General features: G+C 35.9%; 1 protein-coding gene across 1 annotated transcript in view; it reads right to left on the bottom strand.

The window, feature by feature from the left end:
* Window positions 1–25,405, bottom strand: part of LOC104380972 (ATP-binding cassette sub-family A member 13-like) — a 155,317-nt gene that overhangs the window by 56,618 nt on the left and 73,294 nt on the right. Inside the window, exons 25-29 of the mRNA XM_086608936.1 lie at window positions 19,196–19,442; window positions 17,523–17,583; window positions 15,751–15,869; window positions 14,156–14,243; window positions 8,814–8,922 (exon numbers count right to left, since the gene is read on the bottom strand). Coding sequence (XP_086465062.1) covers window positions 8,814–8,922; window positions 14,156–14,243; window positions 15,751–15,869; window positions 17,523–17,583; window positions 19,196–19,442 — 624 coding nt within the window. The remainder of the gene's footprint in view (window positions 1–8,813; window positions 8,923–14,155; window positions 14,244–15,750; window positions 15,870–17,522; window positions 17,584–19,195; window positions 19,443–25,405) is intronic.

Genomic DNA, 25,405 nt, shown 5'->3' with positions numbered 1-25,405 from the left:
GTGAAGTATTAGCTGAAATTCCATTTATGTAAAGGAAAAGTAGTATGATAGAAAAAAAAATTTCATTCTCAAAAATTTTTGCTAAGCTTTTCCAATGATTGAATAAAGGCGTGCATATTAGAAGAAAGAATGTCTTTATTTCAGATATAGATATATAGAATCCTTATTGAATTAGACCTTTGTAGCCAAAAATAGAGTTAAACCAGATTAATTTCAGTTTACAATCTGGTAACAATCTGAACTTATTTTCAGATCTGCTTAGGGGAAAAAAAAAAAGAGAAAAAGAAAATCTGATTTTCAGACTTAATCTAGTTAGAGTGGAGGAAAGCTTTTGGAAAATGGGAATGCTGATAATTTCAGAAGCACTAAAACAAGACGTTAACAACATAAAATGTGTTTCTTGTACTCACTAGTGCCCAGCCAAATTGTCAAAGAGCAGAAATGCATCTTCCAGGCCTCCTGTTTTATGGCTATGGGCCAAGTTCTAGTTATAGAGGATCTTCCCATGATTGTCAAGGTCTTGCCTTCATGATCAAGAATTTGAGTGCCCTAACCACACTGCCTTCCCCTAGGCTTCAGATGACAGAAATCCTACAGTAAAATTGCTCTGGCTCAATGGTTAGCATTTTTAGACATTGTAAATCTTAAAATAGTGCCCATGATCAGAAAATGCCAAGACTTGGAGACCTATAGGTCCTACTGATTCACATCCCTTTTCCCAGAATTGTGAGACAGGTAAACCTGTCACGTGGACTGTGGTAGAGAATTATTGTCCATAAAGCATCCAGAACTGGGGCAGTTTGCCAGGAATAAAGGAAGGTTCTCCACTATGTTCCATTACTTAATCCAGGCTGATCTGAATGGCGTCCCATTGCTCTACTTCTATCAACTATCTGCTGTATTCAGTGAGAAGAATACGCACTAGCAAAAACAGAGCTATGAGTTCATGCTTGTGCAATTTCCTGTGCAAATGTATTCATGCTCAGAAACACAGGTTTGCCCACTTACACGTTCTGAGAACCTAGTCAAGTAATTTTATAGAAGATCAATTGCACTGCTGAAACTTTTCAAAAAGACCCACAGAGAATTATTGAAACATACAAAACATAACAAAAGCAAAAATCACATCAACTATTTTACAAGGAATAACTTCTGCTCAGGAAAATTTAATGCGTCTGGAAACAATCTCTCTCCTGAAATCACCATGGCCTGTCCATACTAAGTGCACAGATCCCAAGGGGAAACTAACAAAACTTTTAGATTACTGCTTTGCTATTAAACAAGAGTCTACAGCAGTTGACTTGGGTTCCATACTGTCCTGGTTTTGGCTGGGATAGCATTAGTTTTCTTCCTAGTAGCTGGCATAGTGCTGTTTGTCAGATCTAGGATGAACATGATGTTGATAATACACTGTCGTTTTAGTTGTCGCTCAACAGTGCTTACACTAAGGACTTTTCAGCTTCTCGTACTGCCTTGCCAGTTAGGAGGCTGGGGGTGTACAAGAAGCTGGAAGGGGACACAGCCAGGACAGCTGACCCCAACTGACCAAAGGGATATTCCAGACCATATGATGTCATGCTGGACAATAACACTGGGGGGGAGCTGGCTGGGAGGCTGCAGCTGCAGCTCAGGGACTGGCTGGGTATCGGCCAGCAGGTGGTGAGCAATTGTACTGTGCATCACTTGTTTTGTATATTCTTTATTAATTATTATTATTACTATTATTGTTATTACTACTACTACTATTATTTTCCCTTCCTTTTCTCTGCTATTAAACTGTCTTTATCTCCACCCAAAAGATTTACCTTTTTTCCGATTCTGTCCTCCATCCCATTGCAGGGGGGAGTGAGTGAACGGCTGTGTTGTGTTTAGATGTCTGCCAGGTTAAACCACAACACACACACAGAAATACACAGCTACAACTTACTAGTACAGAATAAACAGACTGTGAAAAAGAGATAATTGCTGGGGGAAATAAAAACCCATGACATTAAATAGCATAATGCTCCTTGCAGTCTTGTATCATACAATACTCATCAAAAAGCAAATTGCACTGAATTAATTCCCTTCGATAGAAGAGTTCCAAAAAGTAATTGCTCTTCTTAAAAGTAGTAACCATTTTCTACAGTCAATTTCCATTCAAACCATGCACCTGAAACAAAGGATTGCATTTTTGAAAATTTACACACACAACTGAGATAGATAAAATTTCCCAGGGTTGCTGAATTACCATTAACCGAAGTATGACTATGCTAAGCTAAGTTCAGTTCTATGTTACAATTCAAAAGTGTATCAATGTATTAAATACAACACTTGCCTTTCATTCATTATTTTAAAATTTTCTATTAGTTTGGAGAATGATGGTCTTCTGCATTTGCTACAGATTTTAGTATAATGATTTCTTCCCTCCCCTCCATTGTCCAAAAATAGGTGACGAATTTCTATAAAGCCAACAAAATGGCTTGTAATTCACAGAGGAAAAAAAGTTCCCTTGAACCTAAGGAGGAGTAAATTATAAACTATGTTCAATAGTAAAATAAGCCAACACATTTGAAATACGCTATTTGCTACTATATGTATTTTTTTATTTTTATTTTATTTATTTATTTTGTATTTTTATACTTTCTGTGTACTTTTATAATCTATCCCCTCATGAATTTCTCATAACCACCTAGACCATCTTACTTTACATATATCTCTTTTCCAATACAAAATCTACTTATTGATGCTTTCTTGCTTTTATATGCCTTCTCAGTATGTAAAGCTGCTATAATGATGCTCATTAAGTTGAAAATTAAACACCATCTTTGAGGACTTAAAATAAAAACCATAAATGACAGATAAACCAAGAAGTTTTAGATGACAAAGCTCCTATTAAACAGATGTATGTGGTGTTTATGCAAGGATTTTTTTAAGAATTGTATTTGCAAGCCTTGTGTTAACAGCCCTCAGGGCAAATTTTACCAAATCACTCTTCACAAGGGAAAAACTTGAAAGGCAATATCAACAATTACGATATGAACCAGCTCGAACTCTGCTTCTTTTCATAAATTTCTCCATATAAAACTATGTCTTCCAAATCTAGTTTGCCATTATATTCTCCTGACTTAATTGCAACCAGAATTTTCTCAATTGCCCTAAAATAGCCTTTGTTTCTGTCTTCGGCATGGAGGTGGTCACACTATTTTTATAGTGATGATTTAGGCTTCTTAATGGGCACAGGTGAAAAACTGTGATAGTCATCAATTCCAATCTTTCCAAAGCCCTGCATAAGCAATTCAAGAACAGGAAAAACTGTGCCTATGGAGATCCTTATAATAGATCAGGGTTTTAATGCTGTATTCAGAGAGTAAGTGAACGCAAGTAGCAGTCTGCAAACTGTGCCTTCAAGAGAAAGTGCTCTACGTATTCTATTTCAAATCTAAACTACTTGACCAACTGTCAGAAAAGAAAGCCACATGGAATTTGGAATAGTCTTAGAGACTTGGAAAGTTTTCTTCCTGTAGGTTATACAGAACACTGGTAGCCCAGTCCATCCTGCTTGGATTCAACTTGCCACATAATCACACACTATGAAATCTGTGGTTTTGCAGTAAAAATGAGGACAGTGATATGAACTAAGCAGTACTTTTTCAATATAGGGTGGAGAGATCTAGAGGAAAAAATCTCCAGGGTCTTCAAGCTTGTATGCCATCACCATAGACTAATCAGAGCTGTCTTTAGGTATATTTTGTGGTTCTGCACTGTATTTTGGGTGTGTCTGAGTCTGTATCTTGGCACTGTGTTGTAAACTCTCTCTTCTTTCTGTCACGTAGCATGCTGAGTCTTGAGTACATACATCAATTTGGATCTGTGCTACAAATTCCAAGTATCATAATTGTTATAAACTTGAATAGAAGACCAATCTAAGTTTCTTTATTCCAGATATTTCACTTCAGATTAGAACAAAATAAATTAGAATAAAATAAAATGATATGTGCAACAAAAATAGAGGTAGCACATATATATATATATATGCTTTTTACAAGCTTTTCTTAGGCATTTAAAAATTTATGATGAGATTTCTCTTTGTATAAAATGAGACATTACTATTTACTGAAAATTACAACTTTTATTTTATGGAGAATTTCACAGGCAGCACCCTCATTAATGATTTATATTTCACTTTCCCCTCTCTAACAAGACATGGTTAAGAAGGTTCCTACTAAATGCCATTTCACAGGTTCCTTTGAAAACTGGTTTAAAGTTACAATTTGCAAAGCAATCAGAAAACTATTCAGTCACTTTCCACCAAAACTCAGCTGAAAATGGGTCTCTTGATCTCTTCAGCTCTTTTGAAGAACTGAATCTGAAATAAATGAGGATGCTATATGAACACTTACAATGAGTCCTAGCATGAAAGGTTTTTAAAAAAATCAATGACTTCTATTGAAGTCCTGAGATGGGGCAGCTGCATCGCATAAGGCCTTTCTATATTGATACATTTCTGTTCTTTGAATAATGAGGTAAGAGCTTTTTTTGACCACTGTACTTTACAGACATCGTTATAGATGACTACTACTCCTTTTTTCTTTATATAGCCTTACTCTAAGAGGCAGGTAATAGTCCTTCCTCTATATTCCAGCACAATAAGCACATTCTGACTCAACTGAATACAAATAGGGGCGAAAAATAACATTTTTACTTGATCAGAATTTCTGTCTTAAGCTTAAGCAAAAAATATTGCTTTTTAGTTTTTTATTCCTCTTACTTCATTATTCCATTTTTTATTTGCTCACAATTACATAATCTAATTGTAGGAATGCAGCATTTCAGAAAGATTTCAAAACATACAAACATCATTCATGTAAGCTTGAAGACCAGCCAGAGCTGAAGGGTTTTGACAAAAACTGTGTATATCTTACCTTCTCATGCTGAACAGTCTTTCTGTTTGGTTGTTGTTTTTTTTTTTTTACATTGTTTCATTTTCATTATTTGTCACCAAATTTATAACCCATTGGAAAACAAAACGTATTTGGTTTTCTTTCCAGTGAGACAGATGAGTTTGATTTTTTTCCACAATAGAAACACAGACTTATGTGATTATGAAGCTAGAGGTGGCTATCCACATGGTACAGAAGATGAGCTACTTTCATAACAGAAGTATTCCTGAACTGCTGTTCCAAAACAGACATCTGATCCATTAACTATGATAAAGAGATGTAAATCAATCTGGTTAACTTCTGTCGCTTCATCTCTTTACATGCACCTCCAGCTGGCACACATATTTTCTTCAACAACCATATCACTCTTTACATCAAAATTACAAGAAGCAAACAGTTTAACTTTCCAAGCATCCTCACAGAGAAGCTTACTGATAATCCCATATGGGGGGGAAAAGAGAAATCTCTCCACTTTCAGAGAAAGCATTTGAAGATCAGAGTACACGATAATAAAAAGGAAGTACTTTTGATAACCAAATAACTATCATTCCCTGCTCCTGCATACTCAGGATAAGCAAGAATCAGTAACTGGGACCGACACAAGAAAGACAATCATAAATTTTTCTCAATTATTTGAACAGATACAAATCCCTTGGGATATAAATCAGCACAAGGTAGCATATGCCCTATGTGTCATTGGGTATAACTTATTCCTTCAAACTCTCATGCAAAATCCTAAGTCTATATTCCCTGTATCCTCTTGACTGAAGAAAAGACATTAGACAAAAGCATTTAGCCTCCTTCTCAGCTCCTTATCACTAAAACCTGTCACAAACTAGGATCAGTACTACCAATCTCCTACAAAAGTTCCTGGGTCTGTTGCTGCAAGCAAAGCAGGTAGAACTAAGCACATTGCCTTTAATGACAGAGAACTTGTGAGATCTCCAGCTGGGTTCATGCTCAAGAAATACTTGCAGGATTTAAATAACTGTGTTATATCCTGTGGGATATAACACTCTGTAAGGGTTCCTCAGTATTTATTTGAATGTTTAAATAAACTATTGACCTCTTTCAGGGTTGTTCTAATATCATAGTAGTTGCTACTCTGTTTACAACCATGATAATGCTCTACTTCATATTGAAGTAAGCTGCATTTTCGAAAAGACTGCAGCACCCTCTTAGGTGAGAACAAGGCTGATAAGACACTTTGATTTAGTTTGTAGCCAGCCATGGTATGTAGGTATCTGTAGTGTTCAAGGACTTTTCAACTTGTTCGTGCTAATGAGCCAGATGTCCAAGAACCTGGGGGGAGTGTGGCCAGTGTGTTTGACACCTAAATTGGCAAATGAGTATTCCATACCATGTAATGTCATGCTCTCTATAAATTGGAAAGTTTGTTGGCGACAGACTCTTCTTCTCTCTCTCCCTGTCTTCTTCAGTGGTCATTGTCGCTGGAAGGTCTTGCTCATCATTCTGCTCCCGAGGCCTACACTTTCTCTATTCCAAGATTGCAGTTTCAGGACTTTCCTGCTCTGGGATTGCTAGCTGGGAATGAGCTGGATATTGGCCAAGGGTGGGGAGCAGCTGAACTGTACATCACTTGTTTGCATATGTTATTATTATGTTATTATTTTTATCATAATTATTTTTAATTTTATTTTATTTCAACTGTTAAATAGTTCTTATCTCAACCCATGGGTCTTCCCTCCTTATCCCACACCCCCTTCTTGAGAGGAGAGGGGTCATTTGGATAATAGAACAACTGGCTGTTGTTTAGCCCTGGATACAGGCTAAATGCAGACAACAGGAAAAAGTTATGCTGTGAAAAAAACAAGGAATTAATGCAAGTGAGAATTACAAAGCTACATTTCTGCAACACCTTAGCAAGCTTCCTCGCAGCAACTTTTAATAATATTCTAGAACTGACTTTACATATAAACAGAGTTTGCAAGAGGAAAAAAGAAATCAAAAAGAATATATTTCAGTGTTGAAACACTGTATGTAAACTTCTGACAGCTAATTTACAGGACTGCATATAACCATTTTAACAAGAAAAGCATATAAGTAATTTTTGTCCATCAAAACAGTATCCTTAAATAAAAGACAGTTAAAAGTCAAAGTAAACTGAGCTTAAATGCACCATATAGCATTCGAAAACTGTTGAGTTTTTTAAAAAATTAAATATACATATGTATTTGTCTCTACACATATATACACACATATACACGCACACATATGTGTGTGTACACACGTGTGTATACATATACGTGTACATGCACATATACATACCTACAAATAGATAGGTAGATAATTTGACTTTCTCAGATTTCTCTCACAGGTCCCTCTGCATTATGTCTCAAGAGCATGATCAATCCATCTTTATTGCACCTCTCCAAAAGATATACACGTAAATAAACTGCTTTCTAGTTCATAAACTCTACTTCTGCAGAGACTTAGCCAACATATTCTGCCAGAAGATTATATAGTGAGCCCATATTTGTATAGATGACAGTCCAAAGCTTCAAATATTTATTAAGCATTAGTTTGCTTATTGTGTTTCTATGTCACGCAACAACATAAAATATAACATTTTCATAATCCTTGGGACAACTATAATTTTCTCTGAATATAATCTGGATGATAAATCCCCAATTCTTCATGACAGATATAAAAATAAGGGCACTTAAACATTTAAGTTCCAGAATGGGATATCTAATGCTACCAAAACCAATCTAGCATCAGGACTATTCATGAAATGCAGGGAAACTTGATTAAAAATTGATTTTTATTAAAAATTCTCATTAAAATACCTGATTTCATTTCATTCAAACTTTCTGCAGAAATAAATTACCTTTGATTCATTCTCATAACTCATTTAGAAAAATAAACCCCAGTCACCTTGAAAGCAGGCAATTATTCTTTTCTCATTGACATTCTGGAATCTTTTCTTAATGAATTTCTATTTTCAGATACTCAGGATTCCTTCCCCCTTTTCACTGATTTTTGTCTTGTTTCTTCCTTCTTCATTATAAACACACTGAAAGTCATTTTGCCATTACAGATCATCATCCTACCTTTTCAAAAACTCTTAAAAATTGGTCATAAGCTATTTGAAAATGTCTCTAAACCAAACTAATTCCTCTTTAACAGAGCCTTAAGAATGAAAGGAACTGGAATTGGCAGAAATTAGTCTGAACTATCAAGCTTGGATTTCAAACTAGATTTCAACATCCTAAAAGTTCACGTCTTACCACCTGATTCTTAGGCTGCAGTCATTTTTTTTAAAAGTCAGTTTCTAAAATTTTTATTTTAATTAGTTCATATACAGTTCAGACATATCTGAATCAGAGAACTCAGATGTCAGATATACAAATCTCTCTGTTGTTATGTACAATAGCAAGATATACCAGCCTCTCCTGTTCCTTGAGTAACAAGATGCTATGAAACATGACATTGCAGTGTGAACGCAAGATACTCTGTGTTTACCCTGGATATTTACATAAGGAGATAGACCAAAGTGGCACAGTTATAAATTCATACTCTGTTGTGCATTAATCATCCATTTAAGAAAGCCCTAGTAATGGTTTCACAAGGACTAACATCCCAAGTGCAGCAAAACAATTTACACTTATTCCACAGGAATATCCTTTGTAAGAAACTCATACGGCATAGTGAGCTGTAAATTCAAACAATTAACCTATTGTGTACTACATTCTTCACACAAACCAACCTTCTATTTAATTGAAAGTTCCACTTTCAAATCCTCCCAAGAAATTTGTGATTCTGCAATCCTACTTTATACTACGAAAAATTTTCATACTTGGATTTTTTTTAGTTTATTTAGAAACTACTTTTCAAAAGATGAAAAGAGACTTAAAGAATGACTATTACCATACTCTCGCCAATCCACATTAGGAGGCAAATTCAGCCACAGAATGAAGTTATTGAGTTCATTTAAGTAGGATGGCAGTGAATGGAAACCTTTTTGGTTGTACCACACCTGGAAGAGAGAACGGAAATTGTGAATCAAAAATTAGTTGAATCTGAACACTGATCTGAAAGCTCCCATACCTCAAAGAATTGCATAAAGATATCTAATTCTTCTGTTATGACACCTATGTACAGAAGAAGATGAACTAGGCAGAACAGAAGCAGTGAATTTGTACAGGTCTTTCAACAGAGTGCAGCAGTTTGTTTACTTCTATTGGAGCTGTACATCTATGTTAATTATTAAATTGAGATTCTCTGATTTAAAGAAACACCGTGCCACTTACTTTACATACATCTGGTCAAATAAATAGAGGGAAAAAAATGCAAAAACATTTGCCAATTAAATTGAAAGCACAAAAAGATGAGTAAAAGTAGTGTTACAAGTGGAGAACATGATTGAAATTCCAAAATTACTTACTTAAATATTATCTGTAAGAGACACACAGCATAAAAAGTCTAGGAACAGAATATCATAGAAAGTGGGGAACTAAAGAATCAAGGAGGCACTGTATACAAGGTGAGTATGAAACCATTCTGTAAAGGACAAAACTGTCTCCACCTTCAACAAGTGAATATCAGTGGTTTGTTAAGCATGGAGGAGATTAATATGACAATCTTTAAGGCAGACAAGGCAAGCCAGTCTCTCTGAGGAGCACAGGGAAGCAATTCTGATGTGACATACACCTTATCCTCAAATTGTGCAGAACCATCCTGGCATGAAAAATATACTCAAAATTCACACTTCCATATGCTAGAACCATTGCTGAGAGCCTGATACGTCCCCAAACTGAATATACTGAGTTTTGCTTTGCCTTTGGAAATCGATTCAATTTCTATGTCTCATTACTGTTAATCATAGTGCCTTTGAACCCACATTATCCATACTGAAAACTAGATCAAATTATTATATATGTTTGTTTTCAGTTTTAGTGACATGTTTAAAATAATCTTTGATTACTATCCATTCCTCACGCCACAGCAACCTTTCATCTTCCCTTTGTTTACACAACTGAAAAACTCTTAACCTTTCCCTACTTAATATCAGCTACTTGCCAATCTGCATTTTGTACATCTCAGGTTGATGATGGGCAATTCTTACTTTGTGTCTGGATTCTGAACCATACTGCAAAGTGCACAGTTTTTAATATAGTAGTTTCTTGCCTTAACACCGTTCTTCTAAGATTTCAGTTTTCTCAGTTCCTTTCTAAAATTACCATCTACACAGTTACATCTTGGAAACTTCCCTAAAGATTATTTTCTCATCTCTCTGATGCTGTTCTCATCTAGTGCTCTTCCATCTGTGTCTCTTCGAAACTGGTGCAAACTTCCAGATATTTTTTTAATTTACTTGCAGATAATTCTGTTTTTTCTTTCTTGTAGTATCCAGCTATAATCCTTGCTTGGACACTAGTTCCAGACTTTGACTGTTTCTCCTGCCACATTCTTCTCTCTGTTTCCCAATGCAGGTTGTCTTATCTTCAGTTCTATTTCCCTCTCTTAATAATTATTTTCTTCTGATCTGTTTTCCTGGCTACCTACTCGTTTGGATCTCCACATTGTACTCTGTTAGGAGGCAAGGTTTACAACACTGTAATCGTCCATTCAATTTCCTCCCATTTATCCTATATCCTGCTTTCAAACACCACTCTGAGCTCCACTGTCATTTCTCCTATGCCTCTCATGCTTGAATCTTCTTTGCCATAAGCTCTGTTAGTCATTATTTAAAAAAATGAACAGCCTTGGTCTACCTCCACTCTTGCTTGCATTAGCTTTCACATTTTCTACTCTTCTTTATGCAGTCTTCACAACTGTTTGAAATCTCAACGGCATCTTATGTCCCCACGTATAAAGAAAAGAAAAAAGAACAAATCCCAAACTCTTGCCACATTTGCAAACTCATATGCAACGTCTTTGTTCTCCTCCAGTACAATTCCCACAAATAACTACACAAACGAAATCTCCCATTCTTTAATCAACAAGAGAATTCTTTGAAGAAATGAAATGAAATAGAACCTAAGTGTTCTGAGGAAAGCTGCGACTCTTCGCACTGCTGGATCTCCTGTGCAAATAGCAATCAGAGCAAAGTAATGTAAAAATTCAATCAAAGGTAGTTAGGTTTTTTCACACATACCCTCCCCACTTCTTAGACTAAGTTTTGTGCTGAATAGAAAGTTATACATTCATAATGAAAATCCACTGCAATTGTGTTCATTGTATTGAAAAAAAAAAGGTAATTAAGAAAACAATAAAGCAAGATTCCAATGACACATCCTCATTTAATTGAAGCAGGGGAAAGGTCTCAAGTGTTCACAGAGCACCTTAGAAATATAATAATGTGACCAATATTCAAACGGAAATACAAAAAACACAATAGAGCATTGTGTGTAACATTACATTTCAATATCACACACATTAATTAGAATTTTTCCTTCAAGCTACATTATATAACTAAATCAAACCACTAGGAAATAATCAAATTGAAGCTGGATATTTAATTGCTTATAATCTGGCAAAAGAGGCATTTGAAGTTGTCCACTTCATCAGAATATATTTTTAAGCTTTTTTTCCTAAAGTCTTGTGGCTTATTCTAAATTGATTGCAAAGGTAAAATATAAAAAAGCAAAAATATTAGTTCCAGCTGAAATACCTTTCATATTTATGTGTGCCACAGAGGCAATTATTTACAGAGGACAGAAAAGAGATGAGCAATGGGAAATTATATAGATTAAGATGATTAATTTTTATTTTCATTATTTTATCTTCTATCCATGGTTGATAAAATTCCTTCCCAAGGAAAAACATGGACACTCACCACATTAGATATAAATTCTGTAAAGACTTGTTTACTATTATTGCGTACCATTTTTACCTGCTGTTAATATTCCAGACTAATGCTAGACTGACATTTTGACTAAACTATGGCCTACTCAGAAAAAAGAGTGAGGAGAGGCAGAGAAATCCCTAAACATTGCTGGATCAAGTTCATGATGGGGAGGCAGAAAGAAGGGGTGTTAGACTGGAGAGATGTAACTTTCTCTGGGCACTTACAGTATTACTGTGCAGTAAAGAAAGCCTCAAATCCCAACCCTTGAGACTGAAAACATGCACACTTCAGAATGCCACAAAACCAGTAAAAATTGCCTTTCAGGACTATTTAAAGTTACCATATGCTTTTTCTATATTTAGTTATGCTATAAACAACAGCAACTATGAAATCATTATGGAACACTTTGCCCACATTATCAAAGGAAATCAAAGAATATACAGTCATAAAAATACAAACAATTTGAGGAGGAGTTGTGCTTTTGCCACATAGCAGTGATCATCAATGAATGTCAATAATCAATGGTTTCAATCAGCCACATTTGTCGTGTGGTAGATACATTCTCTCTCACGCCTGCACACATACACAATCTCTGTGTGCATGCTTATACCATATACGCTGTCTATAGAGAGAATAGTATGATAAGGTAAAGTAAAATAGGCATTGAATAAGTATTTTTCATTTGAACTGGAAAAACTGTTGGCTTTTTTAGGTGCAGGAGAATAATGTATAAAGATTCAGAAATTTTCTAAAATGAAATGAATCACACAGTAAGTCTCTTCAAATGCAAACTTCTTGTTTTCTTTCATACAAGACTATGTAAATGGTACACTCACTGTCTCATGAACAAGCCTGAAAGGTCAAAGTAAAAGTCTGGTCATTAATTACTGAAAGGTTAATGTAATAATTTGACATTGCATCAGGTTGAAAGCCACTTCCAGGAGGTATTTTAGATAACACAGTGCCCTTTATAAATCTACTCCACTATTTTCTTTGGGTCTGAAATATGAAGCTTACTCACTAACAGTATAACTACTATTTATCCTTCTGCTGATGGCAGGTGGAGCTCTATGCCAAAGACATTTTTTTTAAAAAAAGGGACCCTGACAAAAACCACAGTACAGGCATGTCAAAACAAGGGTCTAAAATGATTAAAGGTACATAGGACAAAAACAGCAGTCAGAAAAACACATTCTACTGCAATCTTCTAGGACTTCAAGTTCCTAATGAAGGATTGATGGAACTGGAGTTCAAAGCTGTAAGAAATCTGCAGGTAAAAGGACAATCACAAAGGATCAAAGTGAAAATATATATAAGGTAAGGTCTGTGTAAAAGATAGATTTTTAACAAAACTACACGGAAAAGGTATTGCAAACAGGCAGTGATTTTGCAAAACTGAACATAATAAAATGAAATTGGATTGGAGAATATCTGTATGTTGTTCTAACACTTGGTTGTTACAACATTTTGTCCCAAAATGGATTCTGAGATAGAGCTTATTTACATTTTTCCTTCTCTTCTTCCTTCATAAGGGCAAATAAAATCTAGTGTCTATCCCCCATAAAACATTTCAAAGGCAGAAGCATCTTTCTTTCATATTCTAACCTAGAAAATCCACATCTTCCTTTTAACAAACCTGTTTTGCCTCCAATACAAAAATAGTGACCACTCATCGATATTCTTTAATGCTTCTCAAACTAGTGTTCCTCTACTTATTACTGGTGTACATTTGAATGGATCTCAAACGAATCTTTCAAAGCATTCCCAAGGAAATTAAAATCATGTATCATGTACTGTGAAGAAGAGATTCAGATTTCACAACCTGACTTATTTCAGCAAGGCACACTTCTGTTTCTCTGGGATAAAAATGGAAAGTTACTCGTATTTGGAAAGAGGATTGTAAACACAGAGTAGCATATTTCTTATGCAAAAGTAGCTACTCCTAGAAGGTAAAGCTTTACTTTTTTTTGAGGGGGGGTGGGGGGACCAGTGAGAAAGAAAGAAATGTAGCAGAGAAAATAATTACTTCCAGGAATTAAAAAAAAATCAATAACAACTCATTTTTGAGACATTCAATAAACTTTTGCCAATTCTGACATTGACTTGTTGTAGAAAACAAAGAAGTTTTAAAGGTGAACTCAGACTCTGAAATACGTTCACAGGAAAAAAAAAAAAAACCACAAAACAACAAAAGCCGTATAATTTGACTCATTTAAAACTGCTTCTCAGAACACTGACAAATACTTCAAGAATCATGAACAGAGAAGGGGACTATAACAGACAGAGAGGTTTTCTCCTATTTTCTCAATGCAAGGATTTTAAGTAATGATTTATTGTTTGCTAAGTGCTGTGAAGTCTGGAGCCTGAATATGTAAGCAACACATACATACAAATGTGCACACATACATGCAACGTTTACCTTAGCCAGAGGCTTAGATTTGGTGGTATTCAATGTTTTATCTTGACGTTCAAATGCTTTCTTCCCTTCAAAAGACCAACCGCCATATCTGGTAATAGAAAATAATGTAATAACAGGTTACCTGCCTTAAGCTTAGCAGTCTTTTCTTGCAATGATAAAGTGGTAGTATTTACATTAATACATTATTTTTCAACTGCAAGTAAAATTTAACCCCTTTCTGTTAAAAAGAAAGAGTTCAATATACTCTTGAATCAGGTGAATATTATTGCTCTTTTCCAGCAAAGGGATTCCCTCAGATAGATAGGAATTTTTACTTTCTGAAAGCAGAAATGCCTGAGGAATAGGAGGGTTTGTGGGCAAGTGAGGTATTACTGACTTTCAGAAACATCTTAAACAGCTTGATTTCTTCCTATTCCATTCATAGACTAGCTCAAATCTTTTATCCTAAGACGTTTGCCTCTATTTTTAATAAATCAGATACAATCAGAATTTTTATTAACACATAAATGGTTAATGCTTTCTTCTCCTTCATAAAATCATACTTCTAGAATCATAGAATGGCATAGGCTGGAAGATCATCTAATCCAAGCTCCCTGTCATGGGCAGAGACGCCTCTCAACTAGATCTCCATCCAACCTGGCCTTGAACACCTCCAGAGAGGGGGTATCCACAAACTCTCTGGGCAATCTATTCCCAAGTCTCACCACCCTCGTACTGAAGAATTTCTTCCTGAGATCTAATCTAAATCTTTTCTCCTTCAACTTAAACCCATTTCCCCTTGTCCTATCAGTGGACACTCTTGTAAAAAGTCCCTCCCCAGCCTTCCTGTAGGTTCCCTTCAGGTATTGGAAGGCAGCTATTAGGTCCCCCCAAAGTCTTCTCTTTTCAAGGCTGAACAATCCCAGCTCCCGCAACCTGTCCTTGTAGCAGAGGTGCTCCAGCCCCTGGATCATCTTTGTGGTCCTCCTCTGAACACGCTCCAACAGATCTATGTCTCTCTTATGGTGGAGACACCAGAACTGGACGCAGTATTCAAGGTGGGGTCACTAGGTCTAGTATTGCACTTATGTCATACTTGGTCTAGTATTTGCACTTACGTCAGAGGCAGTGGTGGAGCTGTAAAGGCACGTATGTAAACCTCAAAATACAGCAGATTATAACCTCTGGCTGGTATCACCGAATATTAAGTCTTGCCAGGGGGATACTAGCCCTTTTAGCTCAAAGAAAAGATTAATTGGAGCATATCCATCTCTATTTGACTGAGTGTCTGACGAATGGAAACTATATTGTTCACTTGATTTGCATATGCACATACATTTTCTTTCCTTGAGACACTGAAATAACTTGCTGTGTGGCAAGAAGAGCCAAGGTATGCCTAGTGGAAATTAGCATGCAACTGCTGAAGGAACGTCTGAGAAGTAACCATGGAGGGTGTTCCATCTTACCTTGGTCTGACTCCATGCGTTGATAACAACCAACAGATAAAGGCAATTATCCTTTATGTTCTCAGTGACATAGGTCTATGCTTTGGATCAGGAAAGACTGTGAGTTTTTATACACAAAGGATAAACAGAAGTTAGATATTTTAAAGTTACCTTGCTTTGTTGGAAGACCTCACTAAATATTCTTCCACAAGAAACCCTGAAAGATTATACAAAATATGTCCTTTCTTATTCTTCACATAGGGAGCAGAGGTATTGAAACTTGGACACATCTGAAAAAGAGTATACATAAGATAAGTAAAGCACTCGTAAAAATCAGCAGCACTAAATTAGCCATGTTTTTGAATTTTTACATAGATTTTACAGCCTTGTTTTTCAACTAGATTTGTCTTTCTCAGATTTGATAACTTTTTAATAAATTATGTATGCGTTTATGTTTATAAGGCATCTGAAATAATTGTAAGTGTCACCTACATATTAGAACCACCTTTGATTTCTCTTGCAACCCTGTCAGTCAGTTTTGTTTTGAAAACATCAAAACTTGTATATGAGTTTAGAAAGGTTTACAACGAAAAGGCAAGACTGCTATTCACTTGTGCCTGAGAAGAAACACAAAAAAACGCACTAGATGAATATAAGATGAAAATAAAATTCTAATTAAAGCAATATGCTTCTAAAAAATTGATGAACTGCAGAGAAGAATAAAGGAAGATGTTTTCCAATGATTCAGTGGAATATTCTCACAACCAAAGAAAAGGAGACAGATATGATCATAGAACTACAGAATGGTTTTGGTTGGAAGAGACCTTCAAGATCATCTAATTCCAACCCTTAATCAGATATCTTGGAAGCTTTATGAAGTACATTATGTACATAAACTGAAAAATTTTAATGTTTATTTGACATCTCAACTCTACACAAATTAAAATTTGCTGTCACAGATTCTGATTTTCCATAGCTCACAGATATAGGTTCTGCCTCTACTGTCAAGTGACTTCTTTCTTTTAAGTTTTCCTGGTTAATGAGTGTCTTCCTGGTGAGTTCCCATACCCATTTTATTTAAGCTTCTCATATTCTAATTATACGTCTCACTAGTATTAGAGATTAATTTGTTCCTCCAGCAGAGTAAAAAATTGGTTTCCTCCTTCCACTTTTCTCAAAATTGTATTATTTTATTCTGGATGCAACTCTTACTCTAAGTATGTGTATATTTATGAGGGGAGAACACATTTGACAGAATGGTCCCATCCACAGAAATATGTTTGTCACTTCAGCCAGTTTCACATTCTTGTTTATTACTCAACCTCAGAGTGAGTCAACAGGAAAACTCACTAGTCAAGAAGGTGAGAAATTCGTGATCTTTTTCAAAATCCTTTCTTTCCTGGAAGGTTGTTTTATTTTCAAATACACAATCCAAATCAAAACTAAACTAACAATTGAGTCTCATTCACATGTAGATTCCTTAGTAGCTTCTATCAGCTCGGATCACCTGCCCTTCCCTTTTGAAAGTAGTAGGCTTCCAGATATTGTGGTAATGTTATGTTTCAACCTTGTTTTACAAGAGGTTTTTTGTAAGAAAAGTCCTATAACACATTTAAAACAAAGTTGCATCTGCTGAGAATAGTTCAGCCATCTCCAATTTCTGTTATTTCAGATCAATCTATAGCCATTTCTAGTGCATATATACACAAAACTATATATACACATAAAGCAAGCTCCTTCCCTGAAGGCTTCAGAACATGTAACCCAAACATTAGATGAAACAGAAGGAAATCACCAATCCTAACAAAGCCAGTGCTCTGAAGGTTTGTTTCCTCATCCCTTTCTTTAGCCCTTCGAAAAGAGTCAAGGTAATAGCAGTAATATACACACACATAATTTTTACATACTCAGGTAAATATAAAATGACATACCTCTTGCTCAGCCATGCATCCACATGTATCCTGGGGTGACATAGATTCCATCTGCCAACATGAATTATTTTTTCTAATGGTAATAAATACAACAATAGGAACAGCCATTAAATGAAGTGAATATATTACTTAACAGAAGAAATCGAGAGTCATGAGCAGATCTGGCATATTGAACACCTTTTTAGCATTATATCACAGTGGTAGCTGTGTCTAGAGCTATATCAATTTTACTTATTTGTATCAAAGTGGATCACTAAAAATATTTGTATAAGTAAAGCAGCAAATGAGCTGCATGCCTTGTGTTTGCAGCAATAAGTAAAGCGTGGTCACCACTCTGCATTCTTAAATCTGGAAATCTAGAATGCTTCCTAACAAATATTGTAATCATTGTCTAACCTTCATTCATATGGACACCAGACTTGATCAAAATCCTCCTGAAATTAAACTGAAAGCTGTCACTGACTTTTAAGGGGTTTGGATCAGATCTTTAACAATGAAGCCCACTTATGTACTTCACCTGGATGCCAAACCCTTCATCAGAACAGATTAGTCATTTACCTCGTGCTGCCAATTAAAGCTTAAGACAGTCCACATTATACAGAAAAAAAAAAATAATGCATTTACAATGTTTACAATTTACAATTGAGGAAGTAGTTACGTCATTCACAGTTACCCTTGTTCTGAATGCATGCATGTGTGGTCCCAATCAGAGAAATATCTCAGTAGAATCTGAGAAAGGTTTCCTAGTTTATCATCTTCAATGCTGTTCAAAGTGGGCCACAGGGTAAAGAAAAAAAAATGGAGAAAAAAAGAAACACAAACATGTTAATATGTCTATTAACTTTCAGGCTCAAGATCCTACATGTTTACCAAGAAATTAAAAACTATAAAATCTATGCATAGGAAACATACCAAACTAGTAAAATTATTTAGTTAAAAAAATCTATATGTTAACATGTGAAAAAAATTCAACATAATTATGGGCAAACAAATCTCAATGTCTTTTCATGGCCATCTTTCTCTTAGAAACATACATTCCTAACAGAGTGGTTCAAGTGTTCTTATGTTTCATTTATAAATTCAAACAGCATCATGTTCTGTGTATGAAGATATCTGGATATTTATCCAGTAGAGAGAGAGATCTGTATATGATATGCACTCAATAAAGAATAGTTCAGAGCTAAGCTATAGATACTGTTCATTAAAAATAAATGCATAAATAAATCTAGTTGGTTTCAAGCTGAATGCATAGAAACTAGAGATTGAGTAAGCAGGGCACCAGGCTTTGTTAATACTGTGTGACACTTTCATACCTGAGAATTATTTTGAGAAAATGGCTTCAGATCTAAGCAGTAAGTTAAAATGAAGGATGCAAAGGCTTGTTTAAATATACTTGTGCATTTACATATAAATGGCCATGACTGGTATTGAAACAGATTACTCAATTCAAACTGCTCCAAAGTGTTTGCCCTTTCCTCCAGAAAATCCTTTGCACAATGCTTTTCAATTTTTATCTCTCCTTCATAATAATCTATAAAAATGTACTAAACATCTGAAAAATAAATAGCTATCACAAAAAGTAACCTATTATTGTTCTTAGAATGCAAATAGTCTTTAAAACCTCATAACTCAAGGGTAAAGGTCCCAGAACCCTGGCTATTGATGATGATGGATGAGTCCTTTACCTAAAGAAGGATTCTGCATTGTCATAAATTCTTGGTGTCAGCTTGAGAGGAGGATAATCAATAGCCAGTGGCTTCACACTAAACAAGGCCATTGCCAGTGCAACAAAGAGAACAGGAAGCAGCACATTTGACAGACTTCCTCTCCAGTCTCGTCTAGTGTGGTGAAACCTCTTCATCAGGAGGGCAATAGTCTGTGCGAGAACAAGACGGGCTCCACGCACACTTGAGGCTCCCGTAAGTGAGATATCTGAGTGAGATAAAAAAAAAACCCACAACCTCTTGACAAACAAGGAAAAACAAATTAAACTTTCATGTGCTATATGTTCAAATATAGAACACAGTAGTCTTTTTAATAGAAAAAAACAACAAAACTACATAATCCTACAATGCTTTCCTGGATGGAATAGTGTATTTCCCCCATAGCATAACTAATTAACTCTTCCTTTAAGGGAAAACAGATATTCAGCTAACACATTATCTCTATAGCTCCCCGTGAACAGCTAAAGGAGTACTGAATACCTAGTTTCCCATGATCTTTGCACTGGTACAATCATTTCTTGTACGTTGCCACCTTAGATCCTAGACAAATGACTATGATAAACATGGCCTGTGTTAGCATTAAGGTCTTGATCCACCTTGACTGAAATGAGGGGGAACTTTTCCTCAGGGATTTCAATAAGACGTCTTCAGAATATGTAATAGAGCATCACAGATGTTAGAGATGTGTATTTGCATCAAAGCATTCCCTTCATTTCTCTGCTCGTATGGGACCGTGTCATGGTTTTAATCTGGTAGGCAGCCAAACACCATGCAACCACTCACTCACATTCCCCTGTTCCTAGTGGGATGGGGGAAAGAATTGGAGGAGTAAGAGTAAGGAGACTCATGGGTTGAGATAAGAACAATTCAATAATTGAAATAAAATAAGATAAAAAACAATAACGATAAGAAAAAAATATACAAACAAGTGATGCACAGTGCAATTGCTCGCCACCCACTGAACAATGCCCAGCTTGTCCCCGGCTAGTAATCCTGGAGGAGAGAATTCCCGAAACCACAACCCCAGAACAGAGAGAGAGAACTTCCTGGCCAACTCTATGTACTATCTATATACTGAGCATGACGTTGCATGGTATGGAACGTCCCATTGACCTATTTGAGTCAGTTGCTTTGGCTATGCTCCCTCTGTTTCTTGTGCACTTGCACACTAGCAAAGCATGGGAAATTGAAAAGTCTTTGATTTCTTAGCAATAACTAAAAAAATCAATATATTGTCAACATACTTCTCATACTAAATCCAAAACACAGCACTATTCTAGCTATTAAGAAAATTAACTCTATCCTAGCTGGAACCAGGACAGGCTTGACAAAATTTTCTAACGTGTTAGTCAATCCAGTTTTAATAATCCCACACATTCCCATGGGAGTGTGTCTACAGCTTGTTAACATCTCAACAACGAGACATTTTCCTGATAGGGTCTCCCTTGATGTCATTTTAATGTTCTTTGTCAGACACTTGTGTATCACACCAATCATCTTGCCTCCACTTTAGACCCTAATGCCTTCTAAATATGTTCAGACTATTAACAGCTTCTCTTACTTTTGGCCTTGCCAGACTGAACGTACTTCAGCCTCTTTTCTTCCTTATAACATAGCAGTGTCTGGTAGATTTACTACTGTAGGTATGTGCACTGTAGCAACTGAATAGTCTGTTTATCATGGTGGTCAAAGACATACTATATTTTATGATCCCTTGTGATTTGTCTCTTACTACCTTGTCTTCTGTATATTGAGACCACTCTAAGCAGCATTTCCATGTTACATTTTAACTACTTACTGCTATACTTGTATGGAAGTGTTCAAGTAAGCTCAAATGAATTGTCCTTCACTTAGCATAGTTTTTTTTTCTGGTTTACTAGAACTTTAATCCCAGAAGAGACAACTAGGGGACAAATAGGGGAAAAAAGTAATCAGAAAAAAGAAGTTGCACTTCTGACAGAGTGGCCATTGAGCAAAACAGCTCAAATTCTGTAGTCTACAGCAACTGGAGTGTGAATTATAAACTTATGGTTTCTTGTATTAAAAATTATGTGTATTTTGCCATGAAAAGTTAAAACCTAGTAGACACATTGTGAGAGATTGTGGCTTTTGGGGTTTGGACCTACACAAGAGGAGTAAGTAAGGTGAGATAGGGCTTCATGATGACACAGAATACCTCATGTGGACTTCTCAAGGCTAAGACTTGGAAAAAGATAAACATCACACCAAGCTCCAAGAAGAGCTAAAAGGAGGATCCATGTAAATACAGACTAATCATCATCAGTCCCTGGGAAGGTTACTGACCAAATCCTCCAGAAAACAACACCCAGGATGTGAAAAACAAGAAATGACTGGGAATAAACAACATGGACTTGGTAAGGTTGAACCGTGCCACCTGAGAGCTTGCCATGAATACGAGACTTGTTTGGTGTATGAAGGAAGAGCAGTGGATGTTGTTTGTTTTGACTTAACAAAGCCAGCAACATGGTTTCTCAGTGTCCTTAGAGCAAATGGGGTGAGGAGGACTACAAGGACTGCTGGCCAGACTGCCAGGCATCACACTGCAGGCTGTGAGAAGCAGTATTGGGTCCAACTGAGGAGCAGCTGGTTACAAGGGCTGTCCCTCAGGGACCATGATGAGGAAAATGCTGACTAACTGTACTTGTTAACACATACATGTGTGCACATTTGCACCTGGAGGACATCTGTGCTGTTTGGAGGCATCTGCAGGTCAGGCACTGAGCATGAGAACCTCCTGGCAGCAGGAGCAGCTCTCCAGTAGCACCCAGGGACCCCAGTGGCACCAGTGAGCAAAGTCTCTGCTCAGGGAGAGGAGAAGCAGCAACAGGCACCAGCTGGAACATGTGAAATTCTGACTCAATATATCAGGAGAAAAAAATTTGCTGTGAGAGAAACAACCAAAACTGAAAACCAGACTGAACAAGGCACTGAGTAACCTGTTCTTACTTGACCCGCTCTTTCAACCTTAATATTCTCTAATTCTAACAGATTCCAATTAACTCTAAGTAATTAATTTTCATTTTATTTCTGGGGAAAAAAAAATTCCAGTATTTATTATTTTAATTCTGCTACTGAATGACATTTCTTTTTTTTTCCAGAAAATCCCATAGAACAGAAATTCTGTCTTTAAGCAGTTCTAGTCACATCCATATCTTGCTAATTTGACAGCTAACACAAATGGGATTTAGGATTTTGAATCTCTGTGGAGAGAAAAAGTAGCTACAAAATTCAGATCCTGGTTCAGCGTTCAAGTGCTTCAATCAAGAGTGATTACATTCTGGGCTTGGAACCTGTTTTTTCTATAAATTGGACTAGTAGGAAAAGACAACCTTAGTAAAAGAATAATTTTTGTTAAGCAAAGCATTAAGCTCTTTCAATTATTATGGTAAGACTTTAAATAGTTGACTCAATACAGAAATTGAGATACTTGGAAGCAGAACGATTTTCAAGGGATGAGAAATGGATCCTGTGTTTTCAGTCGAGCATCCCTGAAATTGTAAAATATACCATCTCTCATTCATCAAAGTAGTGAAATGCCAGAAAAGGAGCATAGAATGAGATATTCGCCATGATACCGGACCTGTTCATAGATTATAAGTCTGAAATGTGAGTGAAAAATACTTCAAAATATTTGCCTCTCTGAATCTCTGAAAGAGGACTATGACAGCTACTTTTTGGGGGCAGAAAGGGAAATCAAAGCTGCTAATCATTCTTTTTTCTTGACAAATGCAGCAAAGAGAAATGGTAACAAATTAATTCAGATTGCAATAGGAAGAGAAACTGTCATCCTGAATAAAAATAATTGTCCATTTTGTCCAATAACCTGACTCTTACTTAATATATCTAATGCTAGTCAGCCAAGATACATCACAAGAATACGAAATAAATCTTTATATTAAAAGTATATGTTTGCCTCAGGCACATCATCATCTTTTTAAAATTATTCATCTTTTCTAAAAAAAAAAAAAGCATATATTATTTAAAATTCTCATTGAGAAAAGTGTCAAATGTCTTTCTGAATTGTCTTAAATTTCAATCTTCGTGACCCTGAATTCTGTAATTCCTTTGTGCTTCAGGTAAAACCCCAAAATCTTCTCTATCTGTTTTTAATTTATTCTATTTGATGGTACTGGATATGATCTTAAATCTTGTTCTAGGAGGTAAGTTATTGAAGTTTCCAATCTATCTTCTGCATAAATAATCTCAACCTTTCAGTCTCCTCTTATAAAAATCTTTACAGTCTTAATTACCCTCACCACTTGCCTCAAGTCCCCTTATATTAGCACTGTATCAGTCTCAAGATATATTGTGTTCAATGCAGCTGTCTATCAGCTGTGGAACCACTACTGATTTGTACAATAGTATTATGCATTCTTGTACTGATCTGCTTGTCTTTATGCATCATACCACTTTGTCTGACTGCAGCCACACTGTGAAAAGCCCACTGTCTGCATTGGGCTTTCCAGAATTGACTCAACATGGCTTTCAAGATTTGCAAGGTATTAAATCACTCAAAAAAAACCCCAAACTACTGTTCCTGTGTTCTCTTGCCATTTAACCCTTCATATTTCTTAACGTTACATGCATAGTCTAATTTAATTTTATTTTATCTAGAACCTACAAAATTAATTTTGGCTTCAAAAAATTTGTGAGCAACTCATCACCTACATTTGCTATGTATGTCAGGAGGCATAAAAGAAGCAAACATTTATGGGAAAACAGTTTCTTATTACCATCAATAATCATAAAGGCTAGAAGACAAGAGAAGCTGACCTCTCTGTTACGAAGTCAATTTTTATGTAGAAAGCTTATAGAACCACTCTTATTAATAATTTAAATAATAAAATTAAAAATCTGACCCAACTGTTAGATGCTGTCTTGTTTGACTTACAATTCCAATTATACGCAAGACGTGCAGTTATGTTCACAATTAAGTTGTACTTCCCAATTCATACAGATTCTCCTTTGTATTATGGAAACGGTTTTTGCTGCTTTCCAATTCGTACAATATCAAGTACAGGCAAACAGAGTGTAAGTCCTAAAATTTGGGAAGCAATACTTTGAAAATTCTTACCTGTAGACTGCTCTACAATTAGAAGCAGAATCAAATATTTGAAGAGTCTCTAAGTGGATATTACATAGTCTTTTTCTCCTCTTTTTTGCACTTCAGTAAAATAATGTAATTCTAAACTTTTTTCATGGTGAAATAAAATAAGGAAAAATGGGCTCTGCAATGGCTGTGTTAACAGCCAGGAGCAGACATTTCAGACATTTTCAATTCTGCTAACTGTCCTTTTGGCATTTAGACAAGTCATATACAGGAGGTCCGGATTTTGGGAGGATAACCCTGGAACTGAAATACCCTGGCAAAACAGTTGTATTAGCTCACATGAAATGAATCACATTTGGAAGCAGTGTATACTTATTAGCTTATCGGAAGTTCTATGCCAACAAGTACTTCTAGGCTGAGCTACTGATCTGACATCATTCCACATTTCAGCATAGGCCATACTGGCGTAGGGTCAGTGCTAACCCACCAATCTGCGCACAGCATTCCATTAGAAGGTATAAAAATGTTCTTCATCTTCTTACATATTTGTTTACTCATTATAAAAATAAATATAATATTGATTTTGTTTCCAGGAGGTTTTTGAGGACTGATTTTCCTGTAGTGCATTTGGATAAAAGGCGCTTTGACGGTGTGAGGTATAAAATGAATTCCTCTAGCCTGTGTTTCATACTATGGTTGGTTCTTGCTTAAGTGTAATAGGGTCATGGACTGTCTCCGTACAGAGCTGGCCAGAAAAATCTATATTTTGAGGAGAATTTCACAAGAGAAATTCCCTTCTGGAATTTTAAGATATAAATCCTCCCATTTCCCCTTGGAGTATTCTTGATTTTGAGCATTGTGAATATTTCTTCTAAAAAGTTGATTCAAATTGTTTCCATCTCAAATGTTTCAATTTCAATCTTCAATTGTTTCCATTCCAAATCTCCTGTCCAGAATGAGATTCTGCATGGGCCTGAAGATCTTTGAGACAGAACAATAGACATCTAGGTAACTGCAGAGTTCATCAGTAAAATTAACATATTTTAAAGCCAAAGCATCGATGTCTGTCTCTCTACACCTTGTGGAGGATCCCCTTCACA

Source organism: Tauraco erythrolophus, chromosome 3, assembly GCF_009769465.1.
Source record: "Tauraco erythrolophus isolate bTauEry1 chromosome 3, bTauEry1.pri, whole genome shotgun sequence".
Taxonomy (NCBI): domain Eukaryota; kingdom Metazoa; phylum Chordata; class Aves; order Musophagiformes; family Musophagidae; genus Tauraco; species Tauraco erythrolophus.
This window is presented reverse-complemented; position numbering and strand designations above follow the sequence as displayed.